Source organism: Bombus pascuorum, chromosome 8 (genome assembly GCF_905332965.1).
Source record: "Bombus pascuorum chromosome 8, iyBomPasc1.1, whole genome shotgun sequence".
Taxonomy (NCBI): Eukaryota; Metazoa; Arthropoda; class Insecta; order Hymenoptera; family Apidae; genus Bombus; species Bombus pascuorum.
In genome coordinates, this window is record NC_083495.1 from 213923 (window position 1) to 240676 (window position 26754).

At 32.8% G+C, this 26754-nt stretch overlaps 4 protein-coding genes across 4 annotated transcripts in view; 3 read left to right on the plus strand and 1 right to left on the minus strand.

Annotated features, from left to right (window-relative positions):
- The window catches only part of LOC132909706 (uncharacterized), a 38630-nt gene extending 15785 nt beyond the window's left edge, over positions 1–22845 (minus strand). The window contains exons 1-4 of the mRNA XM_060964669.1: positions 22362–22845; positions 4022–4192; positions 3054–3309; positions 2623–2727 (exon numbers count right to left, since the gene is read on the minus strand). Coding sequence (XP_060820652.1) covers positions 2623–2727; positions 3054–3309; positions 4022–4192; positions 22362–22373 — 544 coding nt within the window. The 5' untranslated portion in view covers positions 22374–22845. The remainder of the gene's footprint in view (positions 1–2622; positions 2728–3053; positions 3310–4021; positions 4193–22361) is intronic.
- On the plus strand, positions 18535–21309 carry LOC132909712 (proteasome maturation protein). Its single transcript, XM_060964683.1, has 5 exons — positions 18535–18697; positions 18942–19039; positions 19121–19181; positions 20321–20496; positions 21143–21309. Exons 1-5 carry the CDS (start codon positions 18695–18697, stop codon positions 21228–21230), a joined length of 426 nt encoding a protein of 141 aa, XP_060820666.1. The 5' UTR covers positions 18535–18694; the 3' UTR covers positions 21231–21309.
- A 489-nt stretch (positions 22846–23334) lies between the features above and the next one.
- On the plus strand, positions 23335–24871 carry LOC132909710 (homocysteine S-methyltransferase-like). The gene has a single exon (XM_060964681.1). The coding sequence runs from the start codon at positions 23762–23764 to the stop codon at positions 24725–24727; it is 966 nt and encodes a 321-aa protein (XP_060820664.1). The 5' UTR covers positions 23335–23761; the 3' UTR covers positions 24728–24871.
- Positions 24872–25058: 187 nt separating this feature from the next.
- Positions 25059–26708, plus strand: LOC132909711 (homocysteine S-methyltransferase YbgG-like). Its single transcript, XM_060964682.1, has one exon. The coding sequence runs from the start codon at positions 25683–25685 to the stop codon at positions 26640–26642; it is 960 nt and encodes a 319-aa protein (XP_060820665.1). The 5' UTR covers positions 25059–25682; the 3' UTR covers positions 26643–26708.
- The last annotated feature ends 46 nt before the right edge of the window (positions 26709–26754 follow it).

The following is a 26754-nucleotide window of genomic DNA, read 5'->3' on the forward strand; positions in this document are numbered from 1 at the left end:
TGGGGAAAAGCTATAAACACTGCGTGTGACATTAGAAACTTATGCCCATCCGCTGCTGTCAAGGATAAAAATCCATTGGAGTTGTATGTAAAGTTTGGTACCTGATAAACCCAAGCGGAAAGAAATATGATAGTAGGCAGATGAGGGGATTTTTGTAGGTTACGACCGACAAGTCAAGGGTTACAGGATCTATCTACCAAGGACTAAGAAGATGTCTTGTCATGTTCGGTTCGAAGAAAATGTGTTTCCCTGCAGGGGTGTTGGTGTGATCACGAGTAATATCAAGAAGAAATTCTTTGATTGGGTATGGAATGTGGAAGATTTTGAATCTGAAAAGGGAATTGAGCTAATTGATATTGAGGTCCAAAATGATGGTGAAAATGATGAGGGGGAAAGTGATTTTTCATGAATAATTTAATTAATGAAAATAATCAGGAGGAAGCTGTAAGTGTACTGATTGTGCCTAGAAGGTCAGCAAGACTACATAAGCTAAAGAGTTGTAACAGTTGTGCTCATGTTGCAACGGTTTGTAAAACTCAAAGTTTATTTGTGTCTGTTAATGTGCACGAAGCCCTGAGGGGACTCGATGCTCAAAAGTGGGCAGAGGCAATGTTGAAGTAGTTGGACAATCTCGTGAATAAAGATGTGTGGGACATGGTGTTAAGACCATTGGATAAAAATGTCATTGACTGTAAATGGGTCCTTGTCGTCAAAAGGGATTCTGATAGATATATAGCTGGGCTTTTAGCTTGGGGATTCTGGCAAAAACCTGGGGTAGACTATTTGAAGACCTTCAGCCCAATTGCAAAACGTAGGACCCTGAGAATTTTATTTGCTCTGTGTGCTGAGAATGAGTGGAACTATGAACACATTGATGTAGAGTGTGCATACCTCAACAGTCCTTTGGATGAGGACATACACATGGAGCAACCTGAATTTTTTGAAATCCTGAGAAAGGACAGAACTCAATATGTATGTAAACTTAAAAAGAGCCTGTATGGACTGAAGCAAGCTGGAAGAATGTGGTTCATACATAGTAATACTATTCTGAAGAGTATGAATCTGAAACCATGTCTGAGTGATTCATGTGTGTATGTGAATGTATCCAAAATCTAATTGTCGCGGTGTATGTGGATGACATTCTTGCGTTTGGAACATAGACTGCGATTGGTATGTTCAAGGCTAGTATTAAGGAAAAATTAAATGTTAGGGTGCTGGGTACTGATACTCAATTCTTGTCCATCTATTTGAGTAAGCCAAACAGCACTACTGTTGTGTTTGATCAATCTGTGTAGATAGGCCAAAGGCTGAATCTATTTGATATTACTCATGAGACTGGAGTGTTAACACCACTAGCAAAGGAGTATGAAGCTGGTTTTGATATTGAGTGCGATGAACCTTTTGACAATAAGTTGTATGAACAAGCTGTTGGGCATATAGTGTATGCCGCTACCGTAAGCCGTCCTGATGTCGTATGTGCAATAGGTAAGCTAAGTCAAAGATGTGCAAATCCTACTGTGTCTGATTGGAAAGCAGTGAAGCATATTTTTAGATACCTGCTAAAAATCAAAGATTTAAAACTAGTATACCAAAAGACAGGGCAACCTTTGAAAGTGCTTTGCGATTCAAATCTTGCGGGGGGTTCAGTAGATATAAAATCTAGAATTGGGTATTCATACTTGCTAATGGTGCAATATCTTGGTTGTCAAAGAAGCAACCTATTATATCTCAGTCGACTTGTGAAGCAGAATTTGTAGCAATGCAGGAGGAAGCAAGGGAGACTGTGTGGATATCCTTACTGTTAAAAGAGTTCGATCAATTGACATATTGTCCCCGCCCATGCAAAATTTTCTGTGACAATATTAGAGCTATTTCATGGTCCAAGGATGAGGTAGTCACTGTGAGTTCTAAACATGTTCAAGTCCATTACTTCTATGTTACTTCTATGTTGAGAATTGCGTGTCTAAGGCTATTTTAGATTATGTTTATGTGCCAAGTTCTGAGAATATTGCAGATATTCTTACCAAAGATTTAAATAGGATTAAGACACAATATTTTACCAAAACTATGGGTCTTGTAGAAACTATGATCAAGGGGGAGTGTTGAGATAAATGTTAGGTTAATATGATCACTAATTCCTACATGCAGAATTGGTACGACTACTAACGACGCTGTTTTGTTTTCGCGTCCGCCACGCGTTAATTATCAGAAAGTATCCGGTGTGTTGTAATGGCTGTACATGGTGGTGAAATACAGAGTATACAAAACTAAATCTGTGTGAATCAATTAAATATCGAACCTATTGATTTATAGCGGGTTCTTAGGTCCTTAGCTGAAAATATACTTTGAGGATAATCTGGCAATCATCTTATCCGAAGAATAGCGAGCCACGGGACAGAAACCGTTGAAAAGTTTACTGTCGAGTGCCGCTATATATGCATTCTATACATTCTTGCATCTTTAAATGTTGCACGAATTCATAATAATTCACAATTTAATAATAATATTAACTTGACTTGATACTAAAACTTAACAATACAAGATTATTTTCAATATTATATGGTAGATAAATTTATAATAAAATGCAAGCAATAGATATGTAGTTCTACTATACATACATACTTTTTGTAAATACTGCTGCTGATCTTGGTATTTCATGCAACAATGCGACTTCACCGAATATATCGCCAGGACTCAAAATGCCCATATCAACCTCTTCCGAATCACCTAAGCACAAATAAAATTTATAACATTTCCTTACGCTTTTATAACACAACTACTTCTGCTCAGAAAATTTAAGGAATCTTTGTGCAAGTCAAAATAAGACGACAATAAAGAATAGAGATATTGTATCTAAAACTTCGTTTGTTAGTTTATGTAGTTATTTGTAACTTTACAAAACAAAATAAATTTGTAACATATTACAGGGCGACTATAAATACAAAATAAATTTTGTTTTGCTTTACATAATTCGAAAAATTTTGTTTTTCGTCTGTAATTTTCATTTACGAAGAATTTGAAGATTTATATAAAGGAAAATTTATTTTACGTACCAGTCCAGCGATCAATAACTATTTTCGATACGCTGACTTCTCCGCTTATAATGAAGTAAAGATTTTCAGCTTCGCGACCTTGTCGCACAATTACGCGATCAGGTCGTAAATATTGATAAAAGCATACCCTCGCTAAAATTTCTCTCAAATGTTCAGGATATTTTTTGAACACGTGAAACTTTTTAAATAATTCATATATATATTTTCTGTCGTCCGATGATCGGTCTTCTGGCCTCGTTAATAAATAAGAACGATCCTTAAATATAAAGTGTAACTTTTATCTAAATTATTTAGATAAATTATGATTAACGACACTTTCTAGTTTTATTGTATTTCATATTATAAGTAAACTGCGGATGTTTATATAAATTCATATTTTCAAAGAATAGAATTGAGGAAGCAGAAGTTAAGCAAAGATTTTTCCTGCACTATTTATAGATTGTTAGAGAATGAATAAGAGATAAGCGTACGTAAAATTTTCTTAAATTTTTTGTAAAACGAATAGTCGATAAAGTGGACAAGCGTTATATATTACATACAAATGTTATCAGTTTACAACTGTACATTTAAACAAAGTGCTCGCATTTTTATAACACAAACTACATAGACTAAAATAACGACAAAAACATTGTTAAATATTTATTACTAGATATTATTACGTATACAATACTCGGTATATTATTTATATTGAATATATTGCTAAAATATTTTGCATATCTGTATTATGGCTTAATTCACAAAAATTTCTTGACCCATCATTTTAATAATAAAAATACGCATAAACAATATGTTTTCAGAAACCCTCGAAATCCTAAGAAAAAAAAAAAAAATAAATGGTGAAACAATCTCTTTTCGTTGTCATATAGTTTAAGAATGAATAATTTGGTATGTGAAGCTTACTATTTTATATTCATAAACATCCGCAGTCTAGTTACATATATAAATATAAAGGAAAAGAAATGTTGAACCTCTAGAGTAAGAGCTTTCTTTTCGTGTTTTTTTTCTTGTGCCTTCCGAATATTAATTGTAATATCGTCACTGACTTCTTCAACTACAGACTTCTCGGTTAACCATTCGATATATTCCAAGACCAGTCTCACTGCAGCTCGGAAAAGATAAATCCCCTTTAACCTATTGACCTAAACAGTTATTATCATTACTATTATCGTATTAGTTTAATATTATGTTTTAACATTATTTTTAATATTATTTTCAGTGATCATATCGTTGGTTTAACGGAGAAATAACATCTCGAAAATTGTTAATTTTCAGATATCTGTAAAAATTGATTCCACATTATTTTGTACCTGACTGTAAAATGTAAACATATTGTAACTATGCATTGTATTTACTAGGACAGAATTGAGATAATTATTCATTACTTTTTAAATTATTCTTACTTTTTAAAAAACTGTTTTAATTCACAAAATCCGTTTACGTCATTTTTAATAATAAAAAATACCCGCAAAGAATATTTTATCATAAATCCGCAAAATTTGAAAAACAATAAAAATAATTAGTAAAACAACATTTCTTTTGGTTATACAAAAATTAAATTACCTGCAATATTATTATTTACAATTCATTCAGAAATTTTCTAACGATTTAAACTTATTAATATAAATTTGATTAAGTTTGTTTTTTTCTAAATTAGATATTAAATTAAATCGGACACCAGATAAGGGTAATAAATAACATAACAAGATTTGATACCAAACAACCACTACCGCTGTTCCTAATAGAACTAGAACCGAACAAAAACAACAAAGAAATCTATGACATTAAACAAATCTTAAACACAATAATCACAGTTGAACCACCCAGACAAAAAAAAGACATACCTCAATGCATGCGGTGCCAGCAATATGGACACACAAAAAACTACTGCAACAGAAACCCGGTGTGTGTCAAATGCGCAGAAAAGCATTTAACAACGTACTGCCCATACACGGGAAAACTAAACGAGGTAAAGTGCTACAACTGCAGCGGAAACCATCCAGCCAGCTACAAAGGCTGTCCAGCCAGAAAAATACTCCAACGTAAATTGTTTCCGCCGCTTAGAAGCAGGACATATAACTACCACCACACACAACAAGACAGGGCAGAAGCTGAGACACCAATAAAAGTACAGCACGTAATGAACAACAACCATAATAATACCAACACCACTGGCAGTCGAAGCTACGCGCAAGCAACCAAGGAAGTAACACCCGTAGCCAACCAAAACCACAACAATAACACCAACGACGCTACAGAAATAAAAGAACTATTAAAGCAATCCATCAAAAGCACCGACATGTTAACAAGAACGATAAGCGAACTAAAAGAAGCATTCAAACAGCAATCATTACAAATTACAGCTATGATACAACTGATAACAACCATGCTAAGCAAAAAGTAAAAACGGACATACTAAAAATAGCTGCCTGGAACTCTAACGGCCTACAACAAAGGGCCATTGAAACCAAAGCATTCCTGTACCACAACAACATAGACATACTACTCGTATCAGAAACGCATTTCACAACAAAAAGCTACATCAAAATACCGCACTATACCATATACGATACCAAGCACCCCTCAGGAAAAGCACACGGAGGGACCGCAGTGATAATAAGAAACGACATTAAACACCACCTACACAGCCAAGTTAGTAAAGAACACATACAAGCAACTACCGTTACCGTACAAACTAGCAGCAACCGTCTACAGCTGTCAGCAGTATATGCACCAGCGGGACACTAAATCACAGCGCAAATGTGTGAAGAATACTTCCAACAATTAGGCGACAAGTATATCGCAGCAGGAGACTACAACTCAAAGCACTCAACATGGGGATCAAGAATCACTACACCTCCAGGTAGAACCCTGGAAAAACACAACAGGAGAAACAACCTCAATATATTATCCACAGGAAGACCGACATACTGGCCGACAGACCTGAGCAAAATCCCTGACCTACTCGACTTTGCAGTCACAAAGGGACTAAATGGAAATAAAATAAATATAGCATCCAGCCTCGAGCTTAGCTCCAACCATACACCCATAATAATAACATACAGAAACAAGCCAATACTCTACAACAACTCAGAGACGCTATGCAACAAATCCACCAATTGGCAAACCTTCAAAGAAATAATCGAAAGCAAAATCAACTGCAACATCCCATTGAAAACGCCCGAACACATCGAACAAGCTGTAACGACACTTACAGAAACTATACAAGAAGCAGCACGGGCAACCACTAAACCTGAAACTACCACTATACAAACAAAACAAATCCCATCAGACATCCTCGAAAAAAGAAAAGCGAAAGCAAAATGGCAAAAACATAGAACAAAAGAAAACAAAAAACACCTAAACAAACTCGCAAAGGAAATAAAAAACAAAATAAAAGAGCACAACAACAACGAATTCACAAAGTTCATAGAGTCACTATCTGCACACGAGAACTACAACTATTCACTATGGAAAGCCACAAAAAAAATAAAGAAGATAATAAAACCAGCCCCAGCAATCAGAAAAGCAGACAACACATGGGCAAGAAGCAACGAAGAGCAAGCCGAAGAATTTTCCAACCACCTATGCAACACATTTACACCACACAACATCAATAACAGCAACCACAATAACCATACGGACGACGATGCGCTAACCACTAGCACCGCAATTGACAAGCAATACACCATACCTAAAACAGCGCAAGAAATTGGAAACATAATCGAAAAAACAACAAAGCACCAGGAATCGATCTAATCAATGGTAAAATCTTGACAAACCTCCCTCCAAAAGCGATACGACTAATCACTATAATATTCAATGCAATACTAAGAATATAATATTATCCTAAATTATGGAAACAGGCACAGATCATAATGTTACCCAAACCAGGCAAAGACCCACACGAAACAACATCTTACAGACCAATATCACTACTTCCCGTGCTCTCCAAAATACTAGAAAAAGTAATATACGCCCGACTAAAACCAATAATAGAGAAGGAAAAATTAATACCAGACCATCAATTTGGATTCAGAAACAAACACTTCACCATAGAACAAATGCACAGACTCGTCAACGAAATAATACACACAATAGAAAACAAACAATATTGTACAGCCCTATTCATGGACATAGAGAAAGCATTCGACAAAATAAACCACGAAAGCCTAATTCAAACAATCGAGAAACAATTCCCGGAAAAAATATACCAAATAATAAAATCATACATAAGCAACAGAGACTTCACAATAAAAATCAAGGACGCACACTCCGAAGTCAAAGACATCAAAGAAGGGGTTCCGCAAGGAAGCGTCCTAGGACCCATATTATACACACTATACACGACCAACATACCAACAACTACCAATAGAAAAATATTGACGTTCGCGGACGACACAGCCGTACTAGTCAGGCACACTAACCCTGTAACAGCAGCCACAATACTATAAGAGCATATCACAAAAATAGAAAAGTGGCTGCAAGACAAACAAATTAAAGCTAACCCTCACAAATGCAACCACATCACATTCACACTGAGAAAACAGATAACACAAAACATCTTCCTGAACGACACGCAAATAACACAAACAAGGCAAGTCAAATACCTTGGACTTCACATAGATACACATTTCACATGGAAACAGCATATCAAATCAATAATAGACAAAATACAGACAGCAAGGAGACGGATGCACTGGTTAACAAGCCGAAAATCCAAATTAAGCACAGAAAACAAACTAAAAATATACAAAATAATCATAAAGCCAATCTGGACATACGGAATTCCACTATGGGGAACAGCAGCAATGAGCCATATAAACAAAATAGAAACAATCCAAGCCAAAATCCTTAGAACAATGGTAAACGCCCCGTGGTACGTTAAAAATGAGGACATACGGAAAGACCTAGGAATACCAACGGTCAAGGAGGAGATTACCAGACTCGCAAAAAGATACAGAGAAAGAATAGAAGCACACCCGAACTAGCTGGCAGCGGAAACGAACAACACAACAAACATCGCAAGATGACTAAAAAGGAAGCACCCAATAGACCTCATAAAAGATATAACCTAGGAAACACGAAGATGGCACTCCGCTGGGGGTAGCTACCCACATGCTACATTTATTTTTATTTTATTTTTTTTTTTACCAATATGATATAACACTTTACCGAATGTCCTTCAGGACAAATTGTAAAAAACCAAAATAAAATAAAATCTTCTCCTACAATTAGTAATTACAGGATACGAGGAAATTAAGTGGTATAACCATAACATCGTGATTCGATATCTTTGAATCGCTGGAGATTTATTTAAAAAAGTTGCCGTACTATTGATCTAGATCTTGAAATTCAAAGTTAACCTTTTTTTGTTAGGATTGTATTCTACTCAAACAAAAAACAATTGGTTCGAGAAACATTATAATAAATTGTGTTTTTTAAACAAAATAACAGAAAATATGAATCTATCTTGGACCGGTTTTTGGAATGAATATCTGGATACTTTTCTATATGAAATAACTAGATGCATCGGCCAACGCATAAAGAAATGCAATTCTATTTTTAAAAAACATAGTCGACCTTCATCTGCCATGTACGTGTCCAACTGCAAACATACCAATAACATTAAGTTGTGCTCTCTTCGATGCCATTCAACTTTTGTTTGAAAGGTCGTTTTTTGTACAATAAGTAATTTCATAAAATCATGAAGTTAGTTGCTTTATTCTATTTAAGGTAGGTTATCTTACGTGCTAAGAAATATTATAATTTCCTGTTTTCTCATTAATATCACGTTATTTATTTTGTACCTGACTGTAAAATGTAAACATATCGTAAATTATGTCAATAGAAAAGCCAATGGTACTTTAACATCATTTTTCGAAAAAACAGTTGAGTCGCAATCCATGATTCCTTTGACAAATTTGGTCCCGTGATGAATAGAAAACGATGCAAGTAAAAAAAAATCTAATCTTGAATTTCATCTTTTTTTAACAAATCTCCACCACTTCAGAGATGTAGAATCACTGTGGTAGTCATGTAACTTGCCTTTTTTATCCCTATGTATGAAGTATATGTATACATAGTTGAATCTGGGGCTGCCGAGTCGATCCGAAGTTAAAACACTAACGAAGTACAGGGTATAAGTTAAACTGCTCGCTTATGCTTATACCTAAATCACGTCCCGAAATCCGGAAACTTTTGGTTTCGCCTCCCATCAAACTTTTTTCGACCCGTCCCAATCCCAGATACTCAGGTATCCGCGTACCACTATTTCAACGGTATGTAGAGTAATACAGTATATATGTACATGTATATCATGTCAGTGATATTGTATTTTTTTAGTTGCTAAAAAATATTGATATTGATAAGATATTTTAAGTGCAAACAGTTTAAATGAATTTAACTGAATTTACTTCTCAATATAGAATATATTTTTATAAAATCAACAAATGTAATAATAATATTAACGAAAACTTTCAATTTTATTCAAATACGTATCTTTCACCGAAAATTAAAAGAAACTAATTATACTTACCCTTTTTGGAATTAATGATCTTCTTGCTAGTATTTCAAGAAATGATTCACGTAGTGAAACTCTTCTACTGTATAAACGCATCTTTCATTTTCTTGATTAACTAATTGTAATATTAATTTAATATAAATTATAGTCACTTTATAATTTCATAAACATAATTTAATTTTGTTCAATGCTGAATGGATATGCGATGTGACTTGACGTTTTTTCACAACATGTGTGTTGTTTTATCGATAAAGTTATACAGAGTGTCTTGTAAACGTGCGACTACTGTATAGTTTCCTATACTATACGTATATAGCACGTAATATAGCAAATTTATATTCCATTTATGTTTAAAAAAATGTTATATATCATAATGCTATGCAATTATTGCACGATGTGACAAGTTATACATATGTACGGCGTGTATTAGGAATATTTAGTAATGTAATTTCCTTTGATTTTTCAAAGTCTACTGATTCTTGATCTGTAACATACCTATGTATAAATTGCTACGTAGTTTTTCTGTACAGATATTAACATTTTGATTTACGTTACTATTATTATCTGTAGCGAGAAATGTTTCAAATAAAAGTCGAATCGCTTCAAGGGAGATATATTGCGATACTATCGGTTTTTCTGTAAGTGGGCACAAAAAAGTTATGTAACGATCAACTTTTTAAGTAGAATTTTTAATCAATGCAGTTCGAGATTCTTTATTATAAAAAATGATTAACCTATTTATGTCAAAAAATTATTAATTTAGTGGATACTTTAATTTTTATTTTGTAAAATTCATCGTACGAAAGACAAGGAAAGATGTAACTCTTTCTACTTTTGTATTCCTCTTCCATGGTGGACATTGGTTCGGTAAATATTCATTAAAGAATGTTGGAGTATAATTAAGATCGACCTTGAAATTCAAGTTTATATCGTGTTCTTCTAATCATCACGAGGATGAAAACTGATCAAAAGAACAATGAGTTGTAATGTAACTCATGTTCTCTTTAAAAATGTAAAGTCTTATTAGCTTTTACACTGACATTTATTTTATGTTTATATTTTACAATCGGAGAGAAAGTAAATAGGTAGAATGTTATTAACAAAGAAGCAAGATATTATTTCTTAGCATGTGGAATATTCTACTCAACGTGTCAAATTACTAGAAAATTGCTTACAAATATACGAAATGATTCAAACAAAGATTGAATGACATAAAAAAAGACACGATTTGGTATCATTAATTTTTCTGCAAGTGAACACAAAGAAAACATGAAAAACTATTGCGTTTTTTAAAATGGAGTTCTATTTAAGCCGTTCAGATGCCACATTAATTAACTTTGTGTACAATATTGTGTACAATATGTTGCAAACAATATTTTTAAAATTCACCTTGGAATTTAATATTGCTTATGTCATCTCCTTGTAATAAATGGAAATAAGTAATTTATTTTTTGAGAATGAAACATTAATCGCACATTTACATAATGAAATTGTGAAATTGACAAAAAGTGGTATTGATCAGTTTAGTCAATGACAATGAGAAGCTTAGTGCTTAATGTGTTAAACGATGCAACTCGTTATCCCATACAGAAAAGTGTATAGAATCATGGTGAAATGATATAAAGTATGCTTTACGGCCTTTTGCGTATTTTACAAAATAGCTTTGTAAATATCGCTGAAATTCCCAATGAAAAATTAAGTATTTCAGAAGTTATAATCCCATTGGAAGTCATTCTTTCCCTTATCCGGAGGTCTACATATATAAGAATTCGAGAACTAAATAAAAAAACGAAAATTTCTTTACTTAACAAAAATTATTAGTATAATTGTTAAATTAAGCCTTTTTATGTTTTTTTAATAAATGTTTCACAAACTACATTGCATTATTTAATTAAAAACAGCACCTTATCTATAATTTATATTAATTGATATTTTTTGTACATTGGGTATGTTATTGTCGTTAAAAAATTATTTTGTTGCAATTTAGCATTACAAGAGCCTATACACAAGTATAAGCAAGAACCTATTGAATACCACGCTACAAGAACCTATTTAATTTTACAGTTCTACGGTACATTCATATGTACTTTTCTATCCGAGATGGACGGAATACTAATTGTAAGTTGCCTAAGAAAGAAAAATTAATTGGTTTTAACGAAAGTTGTCTATCGGATTTCCTGACTTAACAATTTGACCTTAGGAGTTTCTTTCTTGTTTAAAGCAAAGGTAATGTGCGAGCACTTATTTTAAATTTGGATTGATTTTGTTTTCTTTCGCCTAGCTCTTTAATATTTTATTTAGATAATCTTGTAGATTTTTTATTGGAATTTCGATATTTTTATGTGTGACTGGTATCGTCTGCAAAGCTGTATGTACCTGTCTCCGGTATTATTGGCATGCCTATTGTGAATACAGGGTAAAGAACAGGCCCATAGACGCTTCCCTGTGATACCCCAGCGTGAATTTCTTTGAGCGTGAAGGTTGCGTTACCAATTTTAACGTAAAAATATCTGTTTGTGACGCCTCTATTTACACGTCTCTGAGAATACGTCTGTACGCACGTCGTATAACTATAAATAGTTAATAGATATAAATATCTACAAAGTTGTTGGAATAAAGTATATATTATAACTTGTTACTTCAGTGTTATAATCAGTCAACCACCTCTATTATCCTAAACGAAATAGGAGATCGACCAATTCGTGGCGTCGATTATCAAATTGTAACGAGAATTTATGATTCTCGTTGACGCGATCTACCGCGAACAATCGAACAATGTTTGTCGTCTATTTTTCGCCCTAGGTAGTTATTGGTTTAGTATCGTCTGCCTTTGTAATTTCTGCGTCGCTTTCGTTCCTTGTGGCTAGAGTCAATGTTTGTTCATTACTTGTTTTTAAAATAGTTGCATTTGTTTGTGCTGTTGGTTGGTTTGAGACATATCCGTATCTGGTTGAAGGAAACAGCTTCCTTTGGAGCTCTTTTCTTGTCACACAACCTTTATAATTTACTGGATGATTGTTTTTACAATTTGAACAGATTACATTTCTTATTTTTTTACCGTGTGTACACTTGTTCGAAAAATGTGTCCTTATAAATTTGACGCATGTCAGTGGTTTATTACAGTAACTTTTCGTGTGACCGTGTCGTTGGCATCTGGTATATTGTGATATATTTCTGTTTGCCCTCGGTGGTTCTATGTTTATGAACGTACTACATATCACGTTAATGTTATAGACTTCTTTGTTGTTTTTGCTTACTCAAGTTCTATAAGGAATATTGGTAGTGGTGCTGATATGCCGCTCTTGATCAGATTGATTACATTACTTATTTCGCGTCCTTTTTCCATCAGGTCTGCCTTAATATATTTTATCGTTTTTCTTTCGACTGCCGAAGCGTGCATACGAGTGTCTAGTGCCCAGTGAAGTTCACAACAAGTGACGACCCTGCGTCGAAAATGAGTTGAAACAGAAATAAAGCAAGTGTTTTCTTGTAATTATATGTCCTGCTTCTAAGCGGCGGAAACAGTTTACGTTGGAGTATTTTTCTGGCTGGGCAGCCTTTGTAGCTGGCTGGGTGGTTTCCATTGCAGTTGTAGCACTTTACCTCGTTTATTTTTCCCGTGTATGGGCAGTACGTTGTCAAGTGCTTTTCTGCGCATTTGACGCGCACCGGGTTTCTGTTGCAGTAGTTTTTTGTGTGTCCATATTGTTGGCACCGCATGCATTGAGGTATGTCTTTTTTTTGTCTGGGTGGTTCAACTTCTAACCACTTGGGATTAAATTTTACATTAACTAATCTTATTTCTGTATTTGCATTTTCCGGAGTGTTAGTTGTTCTTTCTTTTTCCTTGTTTGATTGACTAGTTTCCATTACACACTGACGGTATTTTCCGTTTCGATGTCCTCACTCAATGTATTTGTAGAGCATAGAATCCATAAGTTATGATTGTTTATCGTCGCGTCTCGCGACCCGCGCGATTCATAGCGCGAAAGTAAAATTGATAAATTCTCCTAAACCGAGTGTTGCGTCGGCAGACTCTCTATCTGGACCAGGCCTCACATCGCGAACGTATGACAGCCAGATGTCCGCACATCCTTATTCCGTACCTCTTAAGATTCTCAAGGATTGACCATAAATCTCAGAAAACTCTAGCCAAAGTCTTTCAGATCAAACAAAGGTCTTTTTATGAAAGCGTTTTCTGGGGTTTCTGGTTTGGTTTTGGAAAACACGTGAAAGTTAGTTTTTCACACGTGCGATGCTTCCTACTACCAACTTTCTATCAAGGGCGACTAAGACCTTTCCTAGTCCATCGGCAATCTTAGTAGCCAATAGAAACAATATCTATTACCCTCACTTTCCCGGCCAAAAACCGTCATCAACGAATCCGCATTCTTAGTTCAAAAAGGGTACACCCACATCGAGCTTTCCTCCTAAATAGTACGAGATGGGTCTGTTACTGCTCTTACATACCTCGGACAGTCAACATTACTGTTGTTTCGATCATCGGGCAGTCAAGTCTACAATTCTAACAATTTCTCGGCATTCAACACGCTAACTCTATCAACTCTCGGGTCAATCATTGTACTTTCCAACACGACGAAATCAAATAATTTCTATCTACGCTGTAAGTGTTGTAATCTGGTGGAAATATATATATATATAATATAACTGTAGCCTACAGTTGCATTCATTGAACCACCCCCGTTATCCTAACCGAAACAAGGGGAATGACTACTTCGCGGCGTCGATTAGCCGAATCGTAGCGAGAATTTACGCCTCTCGCTGACGCGTTTTCCTCGCGACCGCGTCTCTCCGCGAACGATCGTAACACCGAGATAATTTAAAACGTTTATTCGAAACCGTGTTTACAGTATTTAAAGTGAAAGGCAGTTAAAGCCACTAAAAATTATATCTTGCGAAAACTCATCTAACTATGTTTTTATATTATGTTTTTATAACGATATTGTTGCGACCGTTCACGGAGAGACGCGGTCGCGAGGAAACGCGTCAGCGAGAGTCGTAAATTCTCGCTACGATTCGGCTAATCGACGCCGCGAAATGGTCGCTCCCCGTGCTTCGTTTAGGATAACCGGGATGATTCAATGAATGCAACTTATTCTACGGTTGTAGAATAAATATGTATAGTTGTATCAGAATAACACTTACAGTTTATATAAGGTGTTGGTTTAAATAGTATCGGAAGTTACCACTAGAATGTTCGAGTTAGATCTTGTACAATGTGACTGATTTGGACGCGACCGTACAGAGAGTTTTCGACTGCGACTGATCGGTTAAAATGTTAGATTGCGACTTTAGATCGTTGTAGACGTGTTGACTGATTTGACGACGAAGACGAACTGACTTGATAGTGACGATGCTGTGTCGAAGGTGAGCTAAGGAAGGGTGTGTCTAACGCACGGAATCATCTGATTTGTTGATGACAGTTTTTGGTTGGAAAAGTGAGGGTAATAGAAATTGTTTCTATTGGTTAGTAAGACTATCGATGGACTAGGAAGGGTATTACCCACCCTCGATGGAAAGTTGGGAGTAGGAGGCATCGCACGTGTGAACACTTAGCGTTCACGTGTTTTCCAGACGCTAACCGGAAACCTTAGAAAACGCTTTCGTGAAAAAGCCCTTGTTTGCGATGAAAGACTTTCGCCAGAGTTTTCTGAGATTTATAGTCAGTCTGCGAGTATCTTCAAGAGTACGCAATAAAGATGTGCGGGCATCTGGCTGCCATACGTCCGCGAGGTGAGGTCCGGCTCAGGTAGAGAGTCGGCCGACGTAACAGATATTATGACAATTTAAATTGTAAACGAAGTCGGCAGTTGAACAAACGTTGGGGATCTTCCCAAACATTTTCAAAAGAAAGACCCGATCTTTTTTCATCTTCGACGGATATAAATGTAGCGACTCAGAGAAGTCAGCATGAGAATATTTACCGTTCGGTTATCGAATAAATAGTTATCGTTTTGTCTATCTAAGAGTCAGTTATCATTTTGTCTATCGAAGAATTAGTTATCATTTTGTTTATCGAAGAATCATCACTTGTCAACCGAAGAATCATCATTTGTCAACTGAAGAATTTCATATCCGTCAGTCAATTATCAATATCGAAATCAAGTAAGATTTCAATAAATCATTTTATATTGTTAATCTACTTTCGAACAACTTTAATCCTCTCCCGTGCCAGTATTCCCGCACATAGCAGGTTAGCCGAAAGTGGAGCTTATTGCCAGTTGCATTAAACGTGAGTTGACGCTACCTTCTCGTCGGCGACTAAATAGAACGTAACATTATTTGTCATTATTGGTGGTTGTTCGAAGTACATCGTCCTGCATTTTATATGCACTATATTTTCTGCCCAGTATACACTACGCAGGGAGGGCGTAAGCCTATGGGGGCTAGCAAACCCATGTTCCCGCAGCCAGGGAGGACCGTCGGAACAAGCGTTCCGCTTACGTGAGTCCTCTATGTACTCCGCAGGGAAGTATGTGCAAGCCGAAGTGCGGCCATACTCTCTCTACGCGATCTTGGGTAGTAGCGCACCCACGATCCTGATGCGAATGAAGGGACCGCCGGGAGAATTCCCTGGATACAAAAGTACCGCAGGTCCCCGCTTGCGTGAAGTCCCATCTGGGTCTGTTGAATGCCCAGTTAGCAGGTCGCCGGGCCAGCAGTGACGTGGCCGTACATCCACACGGTGGTCCCACCAATGACATAAGTTGGTACCACAGGCGGTCGAGTGTTAGCCCGGAGGGAGTAGCGACCACTCTGTTCGTCCAAAATTCGGGTATGGACTCGTGGTGGCAGTGGTTTATAGCCGAGTCGCTGGCTAGGCGGCCGCCCCCCCCCGAAGGCGTGTGCCCCCCTCGTGACTTCGGAACGGTTACGCCGGCTGGTGAGCAGCGTACCAACTGCTCCGGAACCGTCCCGGGAGACGGTAGGGCTTAAGGAAAGATAGCCCCGTTTTACCTTAGACGAGTGAAAGCCCCTGCAGGCCTAACTACTAAAGGTAGCAAGAGTACTGGGTACACTTGTGCGTCGGTTGGGCGTATCCCAACTCCATATGGTCCTAGAGGACCCGGATCCTGTGTAATGTCCGCATCGAGGTAAGGCGCCCGTAAAACACGACACTACTAGTTGCCCAGTATACACCGAGTAGTTAAAAAATTATCCGAAAAAAAATAATTTGAACTCGTCTGTTCGTTTCGTATCGCGTCACAGTAGTCTATAAAACGGTTAAAAATGATGAAAATCGCAGTTTTCTACGATTTTCTGTAAGAAAATGTGAGGCTTGAATATCCGGGACGATCGCCTGACCTTTGCCACCCTCGGCTGGCCAGTGAAAGAATGAAGAGCCGGAAATAATGAAATTCAGGCGACCGCTCCATAGCGTATCGTGTTTTCTTACAAATACATACATAATTTCAGTCCGTAAATTTTTTTTCTGCAGTTGGGTCATAACAAATTCACAATCATATGAAAGTATGCACTACTAAATGATACAAAATTTAATATACTTAGACTTAACTAATTAATACGTAAGTGCTATGGACAAAAACATTTTGAAAACCAACATTCAAATGATACTTTGTCTATAACTGTTTTTAAGGATCTATTAGTAACTGTCTATCTGCTTTATCCTCACCACTGGGGTGGTTCCCCTTTGAACTAGTGTTACGAGTAATGTGACGCAATAGCAGCTTTTCTTTCAAGATCTATATCGCCTTCGTGCCATAGAGACAATGCTAACGTAACAATGAAAATTTTTTATTTTTTATCTTTTGTTAATAAAAAATTCATTAATATATTGGTGAGACTTCTCCGATTGAAACGAGACGACGAATGATATTGTTATAAAATTTGGTTATGTTGTGCTGACATTGTGCTTATGAATCTTCCTTGATTATACTTGTTGCTGTGCAATATCCAGTTGCCTCCTAACTGTTAGAATATAGGCTGAGGACCTAGCGCTAAGGCCCAAACCTTACACGTGTTTAATGGGCGAATAAATAGACACGAACACGATACACCCATAGCACACTAACACTTTGTCTTTTCTCTCATTTTTTTCTTTTTCTTGCGCCATTACATGTTATTATCTTTAATGCTAAATATGTAAACAAAAGGCAGTCGCTGGCTACCTCAGAAGGAAAAGTATTGCTCATCAGTTATTTATTAAACACCTCTTGTTAACTTATCAATCTTAATACGTATAATCTTGATAATTTCAACTATAGATTGAAAGTTAGAGAATTAATAAGTTTTACTAAGAAAAAATAAAAATCGTGAATCACAAATTAGTCATGATGTCAAATCTGATCTGCAGTTAATTTTTTCGTCCATTTTTATTATTTTTGTAAACGAATACATACATATGGCAAAACAGATACATCACGTTAAAAATATTATTCGCAGCTTATCAACTACTAAAATTACTATTAAAATGAAATTTAAATTTTATTATAAAAAAAACATTATCGAAAGGAAAGTAAATTTAATATTAAATCTAAAAGGTTATTGTACATAGAAAATATATCAAAATTATTACATCCATTACCATTCCACTGATCCATTATCCACTGAAGGAACTTTATTTAATTATTCCGTGATTTTGTTATTCTTATACTTGTGTTTATCTCAGATAAAAAGGTATGAACTTTTCGACCGAACTATACGATAAAAGAGACTCTTGTAGCATAGAGTCACAATGAGTAATACCTCGTTTGTGATTGAGCTACATAGGTTTTAGTGCGGAACATCTTCAGTACTTGTCCACTGGAAGCAGCACTAATCTGGAAACAACCAGAACCGCAAATGTTAGTACTTTCATTTCCTTTCTGACAGAACTATGTAAAAAATTCAAAACATAAATTGAGCATTATCGATTATTATTATTATAGTTTGTACACCGAAAAACGTTATTTGATATGAACTCTGTATTATGTATTATTTATGATGTTACCACTGACTTGCATTACTTGTACATGTGAAACGTCAAGGCACATTTCAATGAGTTTATGAACCCAATGAATATATACATATTATGCTGTGAATTCATCTAGCGTGACTTTTGGTTTCCATAAAGGCTTGAATTTCATATAACTAAGTAATAATGGTAAGAAATAATACAAACATTAATTATTTTATACACATTAGATACAATTTATAATATTTTAAATATATATTTTCGAAAAACATTTGTTTCATAATGAGGTAATGTTGTAAGCTAATGTTATAAAAGATATTTACAAATATCTTTCACAACTTTACCTTATTATGAAACGAGTTTGAACTAAAGAAGAAAGTGCAAATTTTCATTGCTTGATTCAATATAACAATGTTAAAATAATATGTTTCAGAGTTTTGGTTTGCCACCACTTGTTCCAAAACCTACTGTAAACGACCAGTTCAACATTCACGATGACAATTATGGTATACCTAATCCAATGGTTTCAGGGTACGACTAAATTATTACACAATTTTATTAACAGTTGAATTTCTAACATTTAATATCAATCATATTATTATTTCTTGTTAGATTAACAGCATCTAGGCAGCACATAGGTTATGCACATCCATTGGAAGCATCTGAGAGAAGTGTAAAAAAAATAATTTTATTTATTGGAGTAACAATTGAAAATCATAGGGAAAGAACAGGACTGTTGATTTTTTTATTTCATTGTCACTTTATGACTAGGAAGGGATATTTTAAAATAAATTAATAAAGTACATAGTTGAAAATGGGAAGAGTTTGTTAAATTCAAAGATATAGTCAATGATGTTTCTTAGAAGCTAAAGATATAACTATTAACACTTAGCCAACCCCATGTGCCACAGCGAACCATACGTTTCTCACTGCAATAAACAAGCCAACCTATACACTGTCCATTGCATATTTTTCCAAGTATTGAGGACTAATTTTCACTACTTAAAAGACAAAGAAGTTTAAAAATTATTTAAGTGGTCAATTATATTCTGCGGTAATGATTTTGCTTAACGATTTCACATATTGTTTATACAAAACATCAAATTAAGAATGCATATTAAAAGTATAAAAAAATAGAGGTAAAGTTAAAAACATTAAAGATGACTAAAGATAAATAACATGACTTGAACGTGAAATTAAAAATTCATAATACATTTTAGTATTTTTTTTATGGTGTGGTATCGTTCAATTATAATTTTATTTAGTCATAACTGATAGTGTACCTTTTTAATTAATTTTTAAACCATTAAATTGGTGTATTTTATTATGTACTGTACTTTATAAAAGCGAAAAAAGTGGCGCAATTAATTGAGAGCAGTACTAGGTAAACAATAATTGATAATAACAAAAAAAAAAAAAAAAAAAAGGAAAAACACGTTACTAAATTCAAAAAAGGAGATCTCCCTGTTCGGTCATACAGCGATATATATATTTCACAGAGGAGAGATCTCCCTGTCTTGTTGGCTAAGTATTAAAACAAATAATATTTTTATATTGTGGTAAACAATATTTTTAAAATTATAGAAAGTGGGAAAGAAATATATTTTTCTAAATATATATATAATTTCAAAATTAAATAAAAGAATAATTTTGATAATATAAGAATATTATTGTAGAATTGTTGACAATATACTCCATTTTAAACTACTTCTCTGTAAAGAATGAGAATTGTGACTTATTGTCTTCTCTTGTGATTTTCAATTATTTGTACAAAAATTTATAATATATATTAAATATGTGTATACTTTTTAGTATGAGAAGAATCGTACTCGCATGAACATGGTGTTATTAAGAAATACACAAGGATTACATGCTCCAATGCGTCTAGCAATGGAATTAAAAGCTACTGAAAAAATTGGAAGACTTCCATTTCTTCCATCATCACACATGATGAAAGATGTGTTACTTGGAAAGGATGAAGAAATAGGGTAAATTAATTAATATATTTCATCTATCTAAATTAAATAATTTATTAGGTAGAGAAATTAATTTGTTACCTTTGATACCTACATTGAACCAACTACAGATCTGCCTGAAATGCAACATTTTCCTCTATTTTTGGATTTTAAACTATCAATTTTAACTATGAATTGACAAAACAAGTAACATAATAGTAATACTCAAATGTAGTAAGAATTTGCGCTATTTAAAGTGACCCAAAATACAATTTCCTGTCATTTAAATAAACTAATATTGGCCTAAAAGTAACAGAGATAAATAAATGCTAAATCATAAATATCTAAAAGCCTTATACAAAAAAGACATTGAATTAATTTCTATATCTAATATAATTAGATTGTATAAATTTATGCATTTATGTGAGATTTAAAGTTATAAAAATAAACAGAATGCTTATAAGGTAGAATAAAAGAGTAGAGCACTCGTTAGAATTTTTAGTAAGTAAAACAATTTTGTATTTAGGTTTCCTTTCATTATATTCATAAAAATATGTATTTGCATAAATATTCCCAATCTATTTATAATTATACATACATCCTCAGGACATTAGTTTATAATTTCTGAAACATTGATTAATACAAATATTAAGATTTTAATAACTTTTTATACATTTAGGTTTGAAGACATATTAAACATACCTGAATTTAGAGAACAAATGGGGCAACCACATGCTATTGTTGAAAAAAGTCTTGGAATATTATAAACATGGATTTCTATTTCTAATGAGTTTGACTTTGTATTATTGAATATCTTAAGTAACAATAAATGTTTGGTTCTTATAATTAGGTAATTTATTTTAAATAGCTAGATTTATTTAAGTGAAAAGTTAAATTTCATTATATATATATATCTGACCATACGAGATGATTTATTCTGCTATTACATATTTTCTTAACTTCTTGAATTGCAACACGTAATTCGTTATCTTTCGTAACTTGCAAACACATTTGAATTGATGTAAGAATTGTTTACACTTTATTTTCCTGCTTATGTATTACAAAAGGAATATGAAATTTTTCCTTGTATCTGAAATAATAAATACACATATTAACGCTATATTTCATAATCCTTTACTCGCAATAAAATTATATAATTAAACTATAATTTCTTTTAATTTACTCAAAAATTATTGTATCTAATAATTGTTTTTCTTGCTTTGACATAGATTCGAGTTCAGGGTTTTGTTTATGATTGTTCAGAATGTGATTCTGCGGTAAAAAATACCCTTAATAATTTTACTATTAAAGCTGGATGTCTAAGCAATACATTTTCCTTTTTTAAAAATAAATGACATAAATACTAGCATATGCAATATATTAATCTCCAAATAATATTTATTTTATTACATAAACAAAAGTCCATATCATAAAATTATGAAATTAAAATTACATAATAATAATTGTTATTGTACATTGTCTTTATCAGAAGTATCCAAATTATCTAAATATTCATAAAAACATCTTTTAGTATTTTTAACTGATGCAAATAATCTCATATGTGCTACATATTGTGCAATATCTGGGTAATGTTCAACAACAGTTTTAAAAAGCCATTCAAATTGTTCAGAAGTTAAAGCAATTACTTCTGATATACTTAAAATCCCACCTAAATACATATCTAATACACAAACTATAATTTAAAAGTTTACATGCATTAAAACTTAATTAAAATTTCACCATTCATAATAAATATTATCTATACAACTAGAAATATATTAACATTTAAAACATTGTTATTCTCTTTCAAATTTATATTTTTTAATAAAAATTGTATAATTCTAGTTATAATAATAAAATAATTAAAAAATGATAAGTTTTATAGTGAGGATACTTACTACTGATACCATTCTGTTCCTTTCTTGAGATATAAACTTCTTCAAACTTCATTGGAGAGAAGCATGCACGAAGTTCAAAAGATTATCAGTAATTAATTTCATGCATTTGGAACAAAATTTTTTAAATAAATCACGATTATTTTTATAAACAGGTAAAAGTATTTATTTCTGACAATTTGTATATCAGTAACATTAACAGCAATAACAACTTACAACTATAAATATAAATTACGTTTCGTTAAAAATATAAAATGATCTTCGATATATTATTGAACTATTAACGCTTAACTATGTTCCATTATTGGTAAATCAAATTCAAGGTTACAGATAAAGAGAGATTTACATATGTATTAAATAAAATAAATGTGGTATAATTCATTATATAAATATATAAACGCATTTAAATATGGTTTTTAAATAATATTAATTATTCTCTCATATACTATAAAATATTCAAAATTTACTTAATTACACCTGAATGTCTAAATACAATATAAATGCAATAGTTTAAAAAACGATAATGATTTTAAAAATCTATTATTTTTAATCGAATGTACGTTTTAAAAACTTAGTAGTATTTAAAGCAATGATCTTTTGAATTGATTGAAGCAATGGATTTTTAAATATTATGTGTTTAAATGTATAAATCTCTTATTTAAATATTATGATTTAAAATATTAAACAAATAAAGTTTAAATTATTCACGATAAAAACTTTAGAAATGTATTATATTTAATCGAATATATATTTTAGAAACATAATAATTTTCGAAATATTATAAATATCTAGATTTAATTACAAACAAAAGTATATTTGAGACAATATGTGTTTTATTTACAATGTATTTAAATATTGTAATCCAACGTAAAACTTAAATTATTCAAGTTACAATGTTTTTCATAGAACATTAACTGTATTACAAAACATTACTTAAAATTTAAAATTTGTAAGAAATCATACATCGATCATTTTACGGGCGATGAAATTCAATGTTATATGTGTTATATGTTATATGCGTTCGATGTAGGTATGTAATAAATTGGGTAATAATTAGAATTAATTTCCTTACAACGTTATTTTGTGATAATAGATTTTGTTTACTCCTCGTTTTAGATAACCTAGCATAAAACCGCAGTTTATCCAAAGAAAAATAAATATTCAGCACCACGACAGACATGAAAGGTTATCGCGATTAAATTACAGAATTATCAAATAGCCAGTATAGTTCAACTCCGTATCCAATTGCGAGATGCTTTTACTTTACTATTAAATATTAAATTAATTTGAAATTAATCACAATATCATCATTTCATTATCAGGTTCATTATTTAAATTTTTAATAGAAAAATATGATAACCTTCGTATTACACAAAACATAATTTCATATAATATTGAAAAATATGGATATTAAGATTTTGGACGGTGGATTTAGTTCACAATTATCCACTCATATTGGTGCAAAAATTGATGGCGATCCTCTGTGGACAGCAAGATTTTTAGCGACAAATCCCGATGCAGTTTATACTACACATTTAGATTTTCTACGAGCAGGTGCAGATATTATTGAAACAAGTACATATCAAGCTTCAGTTCCTGATTTAATGAAATATTTATCTGTAACTGAAGAGGAAGGTATAAAATTATTACACAAAGCTGTAAATCTTGCTAAAAATGCAGTGAATGATTATATTAAAGAAATTATAGAGAACAATGATATTGAAAATAAGAATCCTATCATTGCTGGCTCTTGTGGACCTTATGGAGCTAGCCTACACGATGGTTCTGAATATAATGGAACTTATGGTAAAACAACACCTCGTGATACCATCATTGAATGGCACAAATCACGTATAAATGCTCTTGTAGATGCTGATATAAATTTATTAGCACTAGAAACTATACCTTGCTGTCAGGAAGCAGAAGCATTAATTGAACTTTTAAGAGAATATCCAAACATTAAGGCATGGCTTTCATTTTCTTGCAAAAAAGACAGTCAAAACATAGTAGATGGGAGTAATTTCCAAGAAACTGCTTTACGTTGCTATAAAACGGCATTACCAGGACAAATAGTTGCCATTGGTGTAAATTGCATTGCTCCAGAAAACGTAACTCCTTTACTAAAAAATATCAATACAGGGCCAGCGAATGAGTTTATACCATTAATCGCATATCCTAATAGCGGTGAAATCTATTTACAAAGTGAAGGCTGGATAAAAAATGGAAACTCTGCTTCATTTGAAAATTTTATTCCTGAATGGCTAGAACTTGGAATACGTTATCTTGGAGGATGTTGCAGAATGTATGCAGAAGATATAAAATCAATTAGAAAAGAAGTAAGGAATTTCAAGAGAAAAGGGGAGTCATAATGGATTAACTGTTTTATTTAATCAATTATTTTAAATATGTCATTATGTTAAATGAATTATTTTTTTCCTGTTTATTTTAAGTAAAGTTCTGTGACCTATATATTAAATATTTAGAAAATATATGCAGGTTTTTATATAATCTTATATTTTGACTTATAATATATCTTAACAAAATATATCAAAATTAATAACATCTATATATATATTACGATTAACAATTTTCAGTTAATATTATTTGCTACTAAGGAAGGAAGATATATATGTTTTTTTTATATATTCATTGCACATACATATATATTGTTATATTTTTTTTGTCATAAAACAAACTGTGTATTAATCTTGTTCATTTGTTGTGTACTGCATTACAACAATATGAAAACACTATGAAAACTTAAATTCAGCACTATTAGTAATGATAATAAAAAACAACTTCCAACTTCTGTAACAAAAAATATCAATTAATATTTATTATTAGTTAATGCTTATCACATCAATGTCATTTGCTAAATTTAAAAGTGTTAGGCATATATATATGATAGATATCATAACACGTAGTTTATCGTAACATACGTAAACACGTGACTAAATTTGATCTTAATGTAAAAATTGTACAGTGTAGGTACAAGAAGAAAATTAACGGTTTTTGGAACAATTATACTTAAGCTTTTGTTCACGTTAATATTTATCTCACTGATTCGTTATGGACTTTGGAATAAGTATATTTCATAAAGCCAATTGTAGAAATTATTGCCTCAGACTCGCAAACACATCTAAACGGCCAAGACGTGCGTGAAATAATAAAAGTTGGTTTTCTCGATGTTACAAACGCATTACTATTACACAAAATTATAGTTATATTTAAAATGTTTAAAACTGAAAAATAATTTTATATTTTTATTTGTGAATAGATATTCTTGATATTAAAAATATTTGATAATAATTTTAAAAGAGAATCATGCAAGAAGTGAAGGTGTTAGATGGTGGATTTTCTACACAATTAGCAACTCATGTTGGTGATATAATAGATGGTGATCCTTTATGGACTGCACGATTTCTTGTTACAAATCCTAATACAGTTATTTCTACGCATTTGGATTTTTTAAAAGCTGGAGCAGACATAATTCAGACAAACACTTATCAAACATCTGTTGATGGTTTTTCAAAGTATATGAATCTTTCAGAAGAGGAAGGTCTTAATTTGTTTTCTAAAGCTGTAGATTATGCTAAAGAAGCTATAAATTTATACAAAGATGAGATAAAAAATAAAAGAAATGTTATAAATGCAAATCCATTAATTGCTGGATCAGTTGGGCCTTATGGAGCCTGTTTGCATGATGCTTCAGAGTATACTGGAAAATATTGCTCAACAGTGTCAGAAGAAATTCTTATGAATTGGCACAGACCACGTATTCAAAAATTAATAGAAAGTGGCGTTGATATGTTAGCTATAGAAACAATTCCATGCAAGCAAGAAGCAAAAGCACTGGTTAAATTATTGAAAGAGTTTCCAAATAGTAAAGCTTGGTTGTCTTTCTCATGTAGCTACGATGGAAAGAGCATAGCAGATGGCTCTCATTTTCAGGACATAGCACTATGGTGTTACAAGGAAGCCTTGCCAGGACAAATTTTAGCAATTGGAGTTAATTGTATCGCACCACAAAATGTAACTTCTTTATTAAAGGGAATAAATGAAAATTGTAAACAAGACTTTATACCACTAGTAGTATATCCTAATAGTGGTGAAAAGTATACAGTAGATCAGGGTTGGATGAAACAAGGAGAAGGATATTCTTTACAGGAATTTATACACGAATGGCTTGATTTAGGTGTTCGATACATAGGTGGATGTTGTAGAACAAATGCTGTAGATGTGAAGAAAATACGAGCAGAGGTAGAAAAATGGAAAAGTAATTAAATGTTGAAATTCTATTACATATATTGCACATTTACACTACAGGATAAAAATAAATCCTTAAGAATATGAGCAGAAGATTTAAAATATTTTTATACATATTTATAATTAATAT